At 35.9% G+C, this 17,105-nt stretch overlaps 1 protein-coding gene across 1 annotated transcript; it reads right to left on the reverse strand.

The window, feature by feature from the left end:
• Positions 1-5,537: 5,537 nt before the first annotated feature.
• LOC138423569 (small ribosomal subunit protein eS28-like) lies at positions 5,538-5,846 on the reverse strand. The gene has a single exon (XM_069559628.1). The coding sequence runs from the start codon at positions 5,844-5,846 to the stop codon at positions 5,637-5,639; it is 210 nt and encodes a 69-aa protein (XP_069415729.1). The 3' UTR covers positions 5,538-5,636.
• Between the last annotated feature and the right edge of the window lie 11,259 nt (positions 5,847-17,105).

The following is a 17,105-nucleotide window of genomic DNA, read 5'->3' on the forward strand; positions in this document are numbered from 1 at the left end:
TTTGAGTAATGTACCAAGGATTCTGAAACTAAAGAAGGTAGGATGTAATCATGTTACTTCAGAAGGGAGAGTGCTGTCATGTTATTTCAGAAAGGAGAGCACTGGCCTAGACTAATGTAAAAGCACTGCCTTTCTTTCTTTGTTCCCTGGATCTCATTCACAGCATATAGCTTTGCCTAAGGAAATAATAAACACCAGTATTTTCCTAGTAGAAATGAATGTTTATAGTTTTCAATAGTGGGATGAAATTACATAGAAACAGCTATGTTGAAAACAAACTATGCATGACATTTCTAAGTTTAATTACTTATAGAGGAATCAATATATCAATGTAGTATTAAAGCAGGTTATGTTTTTTCTAATATCTTATGTCTACATACCAATTTAATGACGTTTGTTTTCTTATTAGTTCAAATTATAATTCACTGGTGCTTCTGCCTAAAATAAGTTGTAAATCAAGGATATGCTTTTATACAACTTTAGGTATGTGAAATAAATAGAAGGAATGACTTTTGAATGTTAACATTTCTATTCACCTTCCCCACTTTACATATCTTGATAAGCTAAGGATCTGTATTGTATAATTATCCTGGATCAATGAATTAAGAGTATGAAAGAGATCTGTTAAATTACAATTATCTTCACCTATTTCACTGATGTAAACTTGTTCAATGTGAACAAAACATGTTTTCCCACAAACAACTAACTTATTATCACCATCACCCAAACATTATGACAAAGACTACAAAGCAATACTCCACAGAGTGTCATTGAGTGCCTGTGAGTAATACAAGCTGTTAATGCATTTTCTTTTGGAAAACATTTCCATGAACTTCCCTTTCACTATCTTGGATGAAATGCCTATATTTTTTTTCTAGCAACAATATAAACCTACATTCAATTTTATAGGCGGTTTAATATATCAAAAAATCTCTCTTTTTTAAAGAGAAAATTCAAAGGTCTGCATCCTTTTAAGAATAAGCAATTTCTTTAAAGTTATTCCAAAGTTGTCATTGTTGTTTTCTTTAAAGACATTACAAAACTTCAAAACACTGCTAAGACAGCCAAAAAGAACTTCTGAAATGAAGAGTTATAAAAATTAAGCTATTTGGAGTTCTACAGTGTTATAGGACTACTAGGTGTGAAATGTGGTACTTAAAAACAAAACAAACAAAACAACAGGTAGGTAGTTATCAAGTAAAAATGCTGCTAAACTGGAAATTATAACAAATGTTGTTTTACATATAGCCAAATTCCTCTGTATTTCATGTTACCTTCTATATTATGACAAAAAATGAAATGGAACATAGGATCTGAAATGACTGTTAAAACAAGTAAAATATTTGTATCTTTAATCTTTCAGCTTTTAATGAAGTGAGGATTCTTTCAAGCATAAAGACATTACTGCCATTCAAAGGGTCTTATTTTGTTCAGTTGCTCAGTTGTGTCTATGATCCCATGGACTGCAGCACACCAGGCTTCTCTATCCTTCACCATCTCCCAGAACTTGTTCAAACTCAAATGTCCATTGAGTCAGTGATGCCATCCAACCGTCTCATCCTCTGTCATCCCCTTCTCCTCCTGCCTTCAATCTTTCCCAGCATTAGGGTCTTTTCTAATGAATCAGCTCTTTGCATCATGTGGCCAAGTATTGCAGCTTCAGCTTCAGTGGCAGTCCTTCCAAAGAATATATAGGATTGGTTTCCTTTAGGATGGACTGGTTGGATCTCCTTGCAATTCAAGGGACTCTCAATAGTCTTCTCCAATACCACAGCTCAAATATATAAACTCTTCAGTGCTCATCCTTCCTTATGGTCCAACTCTCACATCCATTCATACCTACTAGAAAAGCCCTAGCTTTGACTATACGGACCTTTGTGGCAAAGTAATGTCTCTACTTTTTAATATGCTGTCTAGGTTTGTCATAGTTTTCCTTCCAAGGAGCAAGTGTTTTAATTTCATGGTTGCAGTCAATATCTGTAGTGATTTTGGAACCCAAGAAAATAAAAATAAAGTCTGTCACTGTTTCCATTGTTTCCCCCATCTATTTGCCATGACGTGATGGTACCAGATGCCAAGGTCGTCATTTTTGAATGTTGAGTTTTAAGCCAGTTTTGTCACTCTCCTCTTTCACCTTCATCAAGAGGCTCTTTAGTTTCTCTTGCTTTCTGCCATTAGGTTGGTGTCATCTCCATATTTGAGGTTATTGATATTTCTCCCAGAAATCTTAATCCCAGCTCGTGCTTCATCCAGTTTGGCATTTCCACATGATGTATTCTGCTTATAAATTAAAAAAGCAGGGAGATAATACACAATCTTGAAGTGCTCCTTTCCTGATTTGGAACCAGTCTGTTGTTCCATGTCTAACTGTTGCTTCTTGACTTGCACACAGATTTCTCTGGAGGCAGGTAAGGTGGTCTGGTGTTCCCATCACTTTAAGAATTTTCCACAGTTTGTTGTGATCCACACATTCAAAGGCTTTAGCAAAGTCATGCAGAAGTAATGTTTTCTGGATTTCCGTTGCTTTTTCTATGAGCCAACGGATGTTGGCAATTTAATCTTTGGTTCCTCTGCTTTTTCTAAATTCATCTTGAACATCTGGAAGTTCTCGGTTTACATACCATTGAAGCCTGGCTTGGAGAATTTTAAGCATTACTTTGATAGCATGTGAAATAAGTGCAACTGTGAGGTAGATTGAACATTCTTTGGCATTGCCCTTCTCTGGGATTGGAATTAAAACTGGGACTTACACTATATAGTTTTCATTATGTATATGCTCCTGAGAGGGAATCGGGGATGGTCTTTATCCTTGCCTCCTGTACAATGCAATGAACCTCCATCCATAGTTCTTACGCACTATGCCTATCAGATCTAATCCCTTGAATCTATTTGTCACTTCCACCATATAATCATGGATCATGGCATCCAGTCCCATCACTTCAGGGCAAATAGTTAGGGAAACAATGGAAACAGTGAGAGATATTATTTTCTTGATCTCCAAAATCAATGCAAATGATGACTGATGATGGGCAAGACCGAAGGTGGGAGGAGAAGGGGATTACAGAGGATGAGATGGTTGGATGGCATCACCAACTCGATGGACATGAGTTTCGGTAAGCTCCGGGAGTTGGTGATGTACAGGGAAGATGGTATGCTGCAGTCCATAGGGTCACAAAAAGTCGGACACAACTGAGTGACTGAACTGAACTGAACCGAGAGGGAATTAACTATAAATTTCAATTAACATTTTCATTTATATCCTTTTTGAATAGTAATATTAAATTTTTCATTTATTTCCACTAATATTTTATATTTCTTTGAGATCAATCACATCTTTGACTAACTTTATATTTTTGGGGTTAGAACTGTTTACATAATACTTGTTTCACCATACTTGTTTTCAACTGTTTTCCCAAGCATCACTTCCTTTTCATATTCTCAAAGAGGTATTCAGATATTCAGAAGGTAAGTTTTATTACATGCACACACACACATACATGCAAAGCTCTTCTGGCCATGGGATTTCCCAGGAAAGAACAGTGGAATGGGTTGCCATTTCCTTCTCAAGGGGATCTTCCAGACCCAAGGATCAAACCTACATCTCCTGCATTGGCAGGCAGATTCTTTACCACTGAGCCACCAGGAAAGCCCATTTCTTGGTTTAGTAACAACTAAATAACAAACTTTACATTCATGTGTCACTCTAAAATTTTGAAAAGTTCTACGACTTTCTAGACTAATTATCCTCTGCAAATAAACTAATAAAATACAAACGCTGTCCATTTAATTTCCAAATATATGTGGTTTTTAAAGATATTTGATGTTAATTTCCCATTTTGATATTAATCTCTCACATAAATGCTTTCTTCTCTGCAATCGCCCTCTGTGTTTTTGCAGTCTTCTAACTTTATTTAGGCTTTCAATGGCTAAATCTCTCTTGGTAAATATCATATAGCACTTAAAAATACATGGGTTATTTTCAAATATCTTTTGATATTGATTTCTAACATAGTTCCACAGTGATAGAGAAGAGACTTGGAATGATTTCAATACTTTTTTTTTCAATTTTTAATTTTAATTTTTTTATTTTACTTTACAATACTGTATTGGTTTTGCCATACATTGACATGAATCTGCCACGGGTGTACATGTGTTCCCAATCCTGAACCCCCCTCCCACCTCCCTCCTCATATCATCTCTCTGGGTCATCCCAGTGCACCAGCCCCAAGCATCCTGTATCCTGTATCGAACCTAGACTGGCGATTCATTTCTTACATGATAGTATACATGTTTCAATGCCATTCTCCCAAATCATCCTACCCTCTCCCTCTCCCACAGAGTCCAAAAGTCTGTCCTATACATCTGTGTCTCCTTTGCTGTCTCGCATACAGGGTTATCATTATCATCTTTCTAAATTCCATATATATGTATTAGTATACTGTATTGGTGTTTTTCTTTCTGGCTTACTTCACTCTGTATAATCAGCTCCAGTTTCATCCACCTCATTAGAACTGATTCAAATGTATTCTTTTTAATGGCTGAGTAATACTCCATTGTGTGTATATACCACAGCTTTCTTATCCATTCGTCTGCTGATGGACATCTAGGTTGCTTCCATGTCCTGGCTATTATAAACAGTGCTGTGATGAACATTGGGGCACACGTGTCTCTTTCAATTCTGGTCTCCTCAGTGTGTATGCCCAGCAGTGGGATTGCTGGGTCATAAGGTAGTTCTATTTCCAGTTTTTTAAGGAACCTCCACACTCTTCTCCATAGTGGCTGTACTAGTTTGCATTCCCACCAACAGTGTAAGAAGGTTCCCTTTTCTCCACACCCTCTCCAGCATTTATTGCTTGCAGACTTTTGGATCGCAGTCATTCTGATTGGCCTGAAATGGTACCTCATTGTGGTCTTGATTTGCATTTCTCTGATAATGAGTGATGTTGAGCATCTTTTCATATGTTTGTTAGCCATCCGTATGTCTTCTTTGGAGAAATGTCTATTTAGTTCTTTGCCCCATTTTTTGATTGGGTCATTTATTTTTCTGGAATTGAGCTGCATAAGTTGCTTGTATATTTTTGAGATTAGTTATTTGTCAGTTGCTTCATTTGCTATTATTTTCTCCCATTCTGAAGGCTGTCTTTTCACCTTGCTTCTGGTTTCCTTTGTTGTGCAGAAGCTTTTAATTTTAAATAGGTCCCATTTGCTTATTTTTGCTTTTATTTCTGATATTCTGGGAAGTGGGTCACAGAGGATCCTGCTGTGATGTATGTTGGAGAGTGTTTTGCCTATGTTCTCCTCTAGGAGTTTTATAGTTTCTGGTCTTACGTTTAGATCTTTAATCCATTTTGAATTTATTTTTGTGTATGGTGTTAGAAAGCGTTCTAGTTTCATTCTTTTATAAGTGGTTGACCAGTTTTCCCAGCACCACTTGTTAAAGAGATTGTCTTTAGTCCATTGTATATTCTTGCCTCCTTTGTCGAAGATAAGGTGTCCATAGGTGTGTGGATTTATCTCTGGGCTTTCTATTCTTTTTTTTTTTTTTTTTTTTACATACGATACAAACTCTTTATTAACAGCAGATCATCCTAGTGGGCCAAGGCGTCAACCCAGACATCCAGCACCCAGTCACAAGTTCAGCATAGCCTCCAAGCCTCTCGCTCTGATTCCAACAGGGTGAGCACGTCGCCCTCGCACACAGCACCTTTCATGTTTTGGATGATGGAGCAGCTTGTGTTGTCCATGAATTCTACGTGCACCTGCGTGCACTGTCCCTGAGAACTGGTCCTGCCCAAAACCTTGGTGACCCTGGCAAGCTTGATGGGCTGCACACGGCTCATGTCCATGATGGCCTTATAGACCATGAAATTTTTGTGCCCTGTTTTATGTCCCTGGATATGTTCCAGTGTCTCCTAGTTCATAGTATATGGGAACTTCAATAGAATTTGTTTACTACTGTTGTGTGAAAATTGTATAAATCTTACTTACATTGAATTGGTTCACGGTGCTTTTCAGGTCTACTATATCCTTCTATGTCTCTGTATATTCATTCCACTTATTTTTGAGAGTTTGATATTGAAACCAACTAATATCTTAGGTTATCTACTTAAAAAATAATTGTAATATATAGTAGAACTATATGTAACTTTGTTCTGTACTTTCCAAGTCTCTTACAAATGTGTTATTATATTTCTATAGTTTAAAAAATAGACATTAAAAAGGGAAAATTAGAACTATAGAGCTGTTGTCATAAAGTCAACTATGATAATAGCATTAGCAGCTCTTCGGGGTAAAGTTTCTTTAATCGACCTATCGAGTGTTTGTTAAATGGAGAATGTAACATTAATTAACATAATTTATTTTCTGACAGAAGTGTGATCTATTTAGAAATGACTCAAAATACTTTCATTCATTATTTAAAAGAAGAATTTTACATTCAACTGGTTTTGCACAATGATATTATTTTGAGAGTAGCACTTTCAAAATAATGCATTTGTTCAAAACTAGTTGAATGAAAGACTGCATTTGTATAAATATTCATCTGCTTTAAAGAGTAAGTACCAAAATTAAAATGCAGAAATAAACTGACATAGAGATCTAAGATAAAATTTTTTAGCTTAAAGATATGGATAATAATGAGAGAATTATAAATATCTATGTGTAAATCCATTTGTTAAAATCAAAGAAAAACAAGGCACCATGGTAAGTGTGGATATAAGGAAAAACTCCCTTTGGTTGTTTGTGTAGTAAAATATATAAAATTATGTATTTAAAAATTCTGTTTGTTAATGATCACTTAAAAATTAATTCATTACTTTTCCCCTACAGTTAAAACTGTTTATCTTACTTTTTCAACTAATTTATGGTGTTGATCACAGAGACTGCTGGACTTCCTACTCTATCCCTTTTGACCTCTATATTTAATGTTAGTATTTGATTGAGAACATGACTGCCAAACCCTCTTGCAGTTAGACTTGGTCGTGTGACAAAACAGTGGACAGTAGAATGAAAGAGCAATAGCATGCATCAGTTTCCATTGTTCTTAAGAACTAATTAGCACTCACAATTTTCTCTCTATTGTTTGGTCCTTTGTCTCTTCTAGGGCCTGAAACGTACATGTTACCATCTTGGATCCTGGTGACTTTGGCCAAACACCAAGAACACTGTGAAGTAAGCTGGAAGAAGATTGGATCCCTGATAACTTTGAGAAATGACACGATACTAGCCTTGGATTACTTATACAAATATACATGGACAACAAATTAATGTCTCTTTTCTTTAAAGCAATAATATTTTGACTTACCATTAAAACCAACTTTAAATTAGCTAATTCATAAAGCTTCCTTATAATCTGATTAAACTCTAGCAGTAGCAATCCAAGTCAAATATTTAAATTAATTCTTCTATATTTCAGTCTTTATTATTTATGATTTGAGGCCACAGGTTTAGTTGTGACTACTGACCTCTGGGTTGAAGCCCCTTTCCTCAGGCACACCATCTTTAGGGAACAAATTTTCCAGACAATCCAGTAATACATCTGGGAGGGTCATCGAAATTACATCGGGTATCATGAGACTGAAACAAATGTATATTGATTTAAACCATTGTTATCAGGATGAATGACTAGTCTACTGATTGATACAAATGTATTTGCTTCATTTTCTGATTTTATGCAGGTCTGTATCTTAACTCACTAAGAAATTATTGAAGGTCAGAGGAAATCGAAACCATGAATGTCTTCAACAAAGTGAAACACAGAAAGAGTCAAGATGGATTGCAACTGCAAGGGACAACGGAAAACAGTCACAAACTATCACTCCACTACATAACCATGACTGCTTAATTTCTAACCCTATGCAGTGGTGGCATCAGTGTTCAATGCTTCACACCGGCTAGTCTTCCTGTTAGTGTGTCTTTGATAACTGTACTCTGGCTTTAAATTCTGATAGTAAAGAAAATTTGGATACAGGGAGCCAATAGCCATACTCAAGTTGCTCATATTATATCAAAAAATGCTAGGAGTTAAGTGTCTTAACCTGGGTTATGCCTCTTTTATTTATTTAATTTTTTTTTCTTCCTTTAGTCCTCTCAGCTCAGTCATCTTCCATTCTAAGCTCTGCCCTGAAACTACATGCCTTATTGCTTATCTTTACAGAAAGAAAAAATAGAATGATTCCCATACCCTTTAACAATATTAAGCAAAAATCCACAGATTCATTCCTTGCACTATCTGTAACTCAGTCAATCTGTTAAACAAATGCTGCAATCTTGATCTTACTGGTTTAGTCATATATTTCATGCCCATTGCAATCACTTTTGCAAAGGATTTGGGGATTATCCTGATTGGTTTATAACAGTGATTCTTTCTATGGGTTTAACATTTAAAGTGGTGCATTTCAGAACATCTACCATCTCTGCTTTCTGGGTTTTGAATATCACTAACAACCTTCAGTCATTGTGAAAGGCAAACATGAGTACACTTCCTGAACATCTTCAAGAGCCAGGACAGGCAATGCGATTTTCAAGACCTGGTGCAAGATGAGAATACACACTCCATGTTGAGATATCATTAAAAATTTCAAGATGGTAACAACAGAGCATTAAGCCAAGCATGAACTCTTCTAAACAAGGGACCCCATATGACTGCACAAATGTGAAACCCATGAAATGGTAGATGGTGGTGAAGTATTGCTTCATATTGAGAATCAGTGTTTCAGAAAAGTCAGGCCCTAGCTTCAAATAATGATGTCACTCAATACAATCTGATTTCAAAAACTCTTCCATATAGGTTGGCTAAAATTGATGTTGGGATGACAAACAATATATTTAATGAACATCCTCATTGCTTCTTATTTTGATTTGAATATAAGTACTTAAGGCTTCCCTGGTAGTTCAGCTGATAAAGAATCCACCTGCAATGCAAGATACCCTGGTTCGATTACTGGGTCAAGAAGATCCACTGGAGAAGGGACAGGCCACCCACTCCAGTATTTTGGGGCTTCCCTGGTGGCTCAGCTGGTAAAGAATCCACCTGCAATGTGGGAGATCTGGGTTTGATCCCTGGGTTGGGAAGATCACTTGGAGAAGAGAAATGCTACCCAGTCCAGGATTCTGGCCTGGAAAATTCCATTGACTGCATACTCTATGGGGTCCCAAAGAGTGGGACACAACTGAGCAAATTTCACTTTCACTTTCAATAGATATTTTTGATTAAGAAAGTCATTAAAAAGCTTAAGAAACTAGTTGATCATTTCAGATACTTAGCATGGGATGCTTTCCTGAGGCAAGTCACTATAAGAGGTGACTTCTCTGAGTTTATGAGGTAATTCAGAGAAAAAGAGAAAGGGAGGAAATAGATTAATAAAAACAAAGAGAGAAATAGGAAAAAATGCATTGTTTCATGAGTGACAAATTGTAATAGTAGCAATATTTTTAGATTATTATTTTGAAATAAAAAGCATATCTGCATCCTAGTATGTCATAAGAATTGATATTAATTTTCTGATGAACTGGATAAATACTTTAATGCTGAATAAAGTATAAAGAGGCATTTATCTCCTTAATTTCTAGCTCTAGTTGTTTAATCCTTGTGACTATGTGACTTCTTGGAATTACATTTTCTTTTCATGATAGAAAAACTGCAAACAGACTTCTAAAGAGACCAGTAACTTAAGAGATACTGAAACATAATTACAGCAATGTTTAAATAAGACTTTAACTTGGTACTTCCCAGAGGAACTACTAAGCAAATTGAATATTCTCACACACAGCATTCCTTGGACCAAAGAATCCCTGCAAAAGTTGAATATTTTAACATTAATTTCAAGCTGATGTTAGTAAACTGAGTATTTTGAAAGAGAAGCAGAAAACAGTGGAAGAAAATAATTATACAAAAAGAAAGAATAAAAATATATTCAATGTAGACTTTTAGGGATCAGGAAGAATATGAAATAATTCAAGATAGCTTATTTCTATTCCGATAGAAATCAGAACTCAACAACTTATTAATCACCTAGTATAAAATTTGGTTTGATGAAGATATAATTGGTGACTATGACTTAAACAGTAACTCAGATTCCATAATTACAGCCCTAAGGCAATCATTAAATGAAAATACCATAATTTAGAAAATTATTCAAAATTATGAAAGATAGATACTATTATAGTCTATTATGTTGTTGTCAGTCACTAAGTCATGCCCAAATTTTCACAATCCCATTGAATACAGCATGCCAGGCTTTCATGTCAATCACCATTTTCTGGAGTTTACTCAAGCTCAAGTCCATTGAGTTTATGATGTCATCCAACCAACTCATACTGTCGCCTCCTTCTCCTCTGCCTTCAATCTTTCCTGGCCTCAGAGTGTTTTCCAATGAGTTGGCTCTTTGCATCAGGCAGCTAATGTATTGGAGTTTCAGCTTCAGCATCAGTCCTTCCAATGAATACTCAGGGTTGATTTCCTTTAGGATTGACTGGTTTGATCTCCTTGCTGTCCAAGGGACTCTCAAAAGTCTTCTCTGGCACAACAGTTCAAATGTATTAATTCTTCAGCATTCAACCTTCTTTATGGTCCAACTCTCACATCAGTACGTAAGTACTGGAAAAACCATAGCTTTGACTAGACAGGACCTTTGTTGGCAGTGATGTCTCTCCTTTTTAATATGCTGACTAGGTTTGTCATAGCTTTCCTTCTAAGAAACAAGCATCTTTTAATTTCACTGAAGTCACTGTCCACAGTGATTTTGCAGCCCCCCCAAATAAAATATGTTTCCATTTTTCCCCATCTACTTTCCATGACATGAAGTGATGGGACCAGATGCCATGATCTTAGTTTTCTGAATGTTGAGTTTTAAGGCAGCTTTTCACTCTCCTCTTTCACCTTCATCAGAGGTTCTTTAGTTTCTCTTTGCTTTCTGCAATTAGAGTGGTATCATCTGTGATTTGAGTTTGTTGATATTCTCCTGGAATTTTTGATCCCGGCTTGTGATCCATTCAGTCCAGCATGATGTACTCTGCATATAAGTTAAATATGTAGGTGACAATATACAGCCTTGACACATGTCCTTCCCAATTTAGAACCAGTTCCTTGCTCCACATCTGGTTCTTACTGCTGTTTCCTGACATGCATACAGGTCTCTCAGAAGCCAGATAAGGTGAAATAGCTATTTTATTTGTGAAAACCACTATATCGTAGAACATACTTCATATGTGAGTCTTTTATATATAAATAATAGTGTTATATAAATTACTAAAAACTGCCCTCTGCTTTCCATTAATTTTGTTTTCATAACATATCCCCTAATGTAATAAAATCATTAAGGAACTTCAAATTATTTGTTGTTCAATCATTTTCACAAAAGTTATTTGTTAATTAACACTAGCTAATGTAACAACTGCAGGAGTATTTCTCTCTCTTAAAGATCAGGTTTCTTTTTAATTGAATACTGCTTTAATTCACTTATTCAAATAACTCATTCACTCAATCATTCAAAAATATTTGATAATATTCTATATATGAATCCCCGTTTAGATCTTGTAGTTATAATGATGAGAATGTAAAAGAAACACAATCACTGCCACATGGATCTTACAGTATGTGGAATATTTGACTCATGTTTCAGAAGCAAAATTATTTCTGTGAACAGTATTCAAGGAACATAGCTTTTAAATCCTTTCCTATTAATATTCAAGAGAAATTCAAAGCCTTATGTTTAATATTTTGTAAGTCATCCCCCTACTTATATGCATTTATTTCATGTTTTTAAAAAAGGCATTAGTGAGAATATGTCCCAAATTCTCAGTTTTCTATAAGGGTAGGCTTTGACTGGTACCAGAAACACAAATGGTATCAATCAATGCCCCATGTTAAGAACTGTTCCTTCATAACATTTAAAATGTTATCTATGAAGGAATATAATAGAAATGCTATCTCTGTTACCTACAAAGATGGCTTATTCAGAGATGATACTCACAACTTACTTTCTTAGTAGATGCCTAGATGGGTAAATCTAAGCAAAGTTTTGACAGACTTGATATTTCTCCTTAGTCCCAAAACCTGAGGAGTCACAAAGGGTAAGAAATGAAGAGAGAGAAAATAATCTATGAAAATGTTCTGATTAATAAAACAGTTCAATCTGCTACATCAGTGTCATCAAAGATAGGGTGCTCAAGATGATTCAATGGGCTGTAGGGATAAAATATTAGAGATTTTATTTCTATTTATTCTTATTTTTTATCAGATAAATAAAAAAATATGACCTTATAAAAGCTGCTGCTGTCACTGCTAAGTCACTGCAGTCGTGTCCGACTCTGTGCGACCCCATAGATGGCAGCCCACCAGGCTCTCCCGTCCCTGGGATTCTCCAGGCAAGAACACTGGAGTGGGTTGCCATTTCCTCCTCCAATGCATGAAAGTGAAAAGTGAAAGTGAAGTCAGTCGTGTCCCACTCTTAGCGACCCCATAGACTGCAGCCTACCAGGCTCCTCCATCCATGGGATTTTCTAGGCAAGAGTACTGGAGTGGGGTGCCATTGCCTTCTCCCTATAAAAGCTAACTTGTTAATTAACAGTAGCAGATGGATCTACAGCAGCTCTTACATTTGAAATGACCTGAAAGTAAAGTGAAAGATCAATAAGCTCGACAACATAGTGGAAATTTTACCTGTTTCATCAGTTTCTATAAGAGTGCTTAAATTGACTATGGGGTCTATTATCTAGAACACTTACCTTTACTTTCATATTCTCATACAGTAGATAAGCAGATTATAACAGATTCCTGTTTAGGAACTGAGGTCTGAATGTAATGATGATGCTGGCACAAGGAGAAAAAACCAACCAACAAAAATACCCCCAAGAGAGCTGACGGTGCTACTCCTTCATATGTTTTTCTCAGAAATATTACAGGATTCAAAGTAATGACAATCTATTTGAGTTTCCTGAGCGAGGGGCTCTGTATCAACCTAGAGTGGTGGGATGTGGAGGGAGATGGGAGGGAGTTTCAAAAAGGACAGGATATATGTAAACCTATGGCTGATTCATGTTGAGGTTTAATAGAAAACAGCAAAATTATGTAAAGCAATTATCCTTCAATAAAAAATAAATTTTTAAAAATGCATTAAGAAAAGTAATGACAATCTAAAATGAAAGCTCAAAAGTGGCAGTGAGATACATTATCTGTACTTGTATCAATAATACAGCTTTGTGTAATCTACTAGTGCTAACAATGACATGTTCCAAGGGGGCACTGCATCTTGATATTTTAGCTAAGGATGATATGAAGTCAATGTAGTTCTCAGTCAGTTCAATAGTTCAGTCATGTCCAACTCTTTGCCACCCCATGGACAGCAGCACACCAAGCTTCCTTGTCCATCACCAACTCCCAGGGCACGCTTAAGTTGAGTCAGGGATGCCATCCGATCATCTCATCCTCTGTCATGCCCATCTTCTCCTGCTTTCAATCTTTCCCAGCATCAGGGTCTTTTCCAAGGAGTCAGTTCACCACATCAGGTGGCCAAAGGATTAGAGTATTAGCTTCAGCATCAGTCCTTCCAATGAATATTCAAGACTGGTTTTCTTTAGGATTGACTGGTTTGATCTCCTTGCTGTTCAAGGAAATCTCAAAAGTCTTCTCCAACACCACAGTTCAAAAGCATCAATTCTTCGGTACTCAGTTTTCTTTATAGTCAAACTCTCACATCAATACATGACTACTGGAAAAAGCATGGCTTTGATTAGACAGACCTTTTTCGGCAAAGTAGTGTCTCTGCTTTTTAATATGCTGTCTAGGTTGGTCAGAGCTTTTCTTCCAAGGAGCAAGCATCTTTTAATTTCATGGTTGCAGTCATCGTGTACAGTGATATTGGAGCCCAGGAAAATAATCTGTAATTGTTCCCGTTGTTTCCCCATCTGTTTGCCATGAACTGATGGGACCAGATGCCATGATCTTAGTTTTTGAAATGTTGCATTTTAAGCCAGGTTTGTCACTCTCCTCTTTCACTTTCATCAAGAGGCTCTTCAGTTCCTCTTCACTTTCTGCCATAAGGGTGGTATCATCTGCATATCTGAAATTATTGATATTTATCTTGGCAATCTTGATTCCAGCTTCTGCTTCATTCAGCCCAACATTTCCGCATGATGTACTCTGCATATAAGTTAAATAAGCAGGGTGACAATATACAGTCTTGACGTACTCCTTTCCCTATTTGGAACCAGTCTGTTGTTTCATGTCCAATTCTAACTGTTGCTTCTTGACCTGTATAGAGACTTCTTAGGAGGCAGGGAAGGTGGTCTGGTATTCCCATTTCTTGAATTACAACACTGTTAGTATGATATTTAAAGCCATTCTACTTAATCGCTTTATAAATATATATAAATATAAAGTATATATAATAAAATTAACATCTAAAAAAATAATTCCATGAACTGGAATTCCACCAATATCATGAATCCGTGTATTTTCCACATTACTTCACTGTTACATTTCACTATATTCATGAATTTATCAGTAATCTGAATGCTGTGATTAATTCATATTTTACTTTTTATATTTTTATTTCATCATGTCTAAATGGCAACCCACTCCAGTGTTCTTGCCTGGAGAATCCCAGGGACAGCGGAGCCTGGTGGGTTGCCGTCTATAGGGTCGCAGAGTCGGACATGACTGAAGCGACTTAGCAGCATACATCTTCAAACAATATTTTGTTTACAGTTTGCTTTTAAAGCTCTGAGTAATGTATACAGTCACAAAAGTGTTTTTATCTCGACATGTTCTTCAAAAATATTTCTGTTGATTCGTATAAACAATCAATTTTTATCTTAGTGCTATGTACAATTTTATTAAAATACTACATTTTAGTCAGTCATTTTTTCCTAAATGGGCACTTTATTTAAGCTCTCATTTTGTTTTTTATGTCTGGAAAATATCTTTTTCTAATTTTAATTTGTCTTTTACCACTTTTTAGGTGATCTGTGATGGGCAGAAATATTGATTTCACCTGTATTTAAATTTATCTTACTTTATAAATAATATATTTCATTTATTTTTTAAATAATTGTCCCTACTTGCAGTTAATAAGTTCATTCTTTTTTATAGTCTATTTAAGAGCTTTAAAATCTTGACCTTTATTTTTAATTATTTAATCCATCTTAGTTTCAAAGAGTCAGACATGACTGAGTGACTAGTGACAACAATCCATCAGATATTTTTTGCCTTTCAGGCAAGATCCCTCTATGGTAACCTATGTACTTAGTCACTCAGTCGTGTCCATCTCTTTGTGACTCCATGTACTGTAGCCCACCAGGCCCCTCTTTCCATGGGGATTCTCCAGGAAAGAATACTGGAGTGGGTTGCCATTTCCTTCTCCAGGAGCCCATCAGGGAAGAGGAATATGGGCAGAATAAAAAGGAGGCAATGCTTTCTCCAAAATCATCTGAAATAATTGAAGCAATCTGAAATAATCTGAAACAATCTGAAACAATTGAGTTCTCTTGGCTCCAGCTTGAGAAACTTCTGGTGGAAAGGGTGTGAGATTCATGGTAAACTATACCAGCATCATTTACTGACTATGCATTCAACTCTTTACTGAGTGAACTATAATATATTAGTCATAAACTTTGGATAAATATCAATTCCTCTTTGATTTTTCTTCTCTATTCTATTAAATTGGTAAATCTGCCTTCTCTGTAACAATCCACAAATGCCTGTAGTTCTATAATATTTTAATGTGTTTTGATATGTGGTAGGGCAATTCCTCCAAACTGTTATCTCCCAAATGCATTTTAGCTTATCTTGAGTCATATTTAACATTTATATTCTAGAACCTAGAAAAAATTACACATATACTGAAAAAAATTTCACTAAAACTACTGATTAGCAACATTAGAGGGTTTACAACTTTATAATTTGAGTTTCTAGTATAAAGTTGCTTTCTTCATATACTTATCACTTAAAAATGTTTTGCATATTTTGCCAGATTTATTACTTACAGCTTCACTGTATTTTGTTCTATAATAAGTTATATCTTATTCAAAATATATAAAATGTATAGTGGTATAATCAATTGATTCAAGATAATTTATATGACACATGTATGTCATTATGTTATACACAAAATTAATATAACATGTTAAATCAACTATAACAGTGTAAGTCGCTCACTCATGTCCAACTCTGCGAACCCATGGACTGCATTCTGCCAGGCTCCTCTGTCCATGGAATTCTCCAGGCAAGAATACTGGAGTGAGTTGCCATTCTCTTCTCCAGGAGATCTTCCCAACACAGGGATTGAACCCAGGTCTCCCAAGCGATCTTGAGAAAGAATGGAACTGGAGGAATCAACTTGCCTGACTTCAGGCTCTACTACAAAGCCACAGTCATCAAGACAATATGGTACTGCACAAAGACAGAAATATAGATCAATGGAACAAAATAGAAAGCCCAGAGATAAATCCACACACCTATGGACACCTTATCTTCGACAAAGGAGGCAAGAATATACAATGGATTAAAGACAATCTCTTTAACAAGTGGTGCTGGGAAAACTGGTCAACCATTTGTAAAAGAATGAAACTAGAACACTTTCTAACACCATTCACAAAAATAAACTCAAAATGGATTAAACATCTAAACGTAAGACCAGAAACTATAAAACTCCTAGAGGAGAACACAAGCAAAACACTCTCCAACATACATCACAGCAGGATCCTCTATGATCCACCTCCCAGAATACTGGAAATAAAAGCAAAAATAAACAAATGGGATCTAATTAAAATTAAAAGCTTCTGCACAACAAAGGAAACTAAAGCAATGTGAAAAGACAGCCTTCAGAATGGGAGAAAATAATAGCAAATGAAGCAACTGACAAACAACTAATCTCAAAAATATACAAGCAATTCCTGCAGCTCAACTGCAGAAAAATAAACGACCCAATCAAAAAATGGGGCAAAGAACTAAATAGACATTTCTCCAAAGAAGACATACAGATGGCTAACAAACACATGAAAAGATACTCAACATCACTCATTATCAGAGAAATGCAAATCAAGACCACAATGAGGTACCACTTCACACCAGTCAGAATGGCTGCTATCCAAAAGTCTACAAGCAA

This window comes from Ovis canadensis, chromosome 18, assembly GCF_042477335.2.
Source record: "Ovis canadensis isolate MfBH-ARS-UI-01 breed Bighorn chromosome 18, ARS-UI_OviCan_v2, whole genome shotgun sequence".
In the NCBI taxonomy this organism is placed as follows: domain Eukaryota; kingdom Metazoa; phylum Chordata; class Mammalia; order Artiodactyla; family Bovidae; genus Ovis; species Ovis canadensis.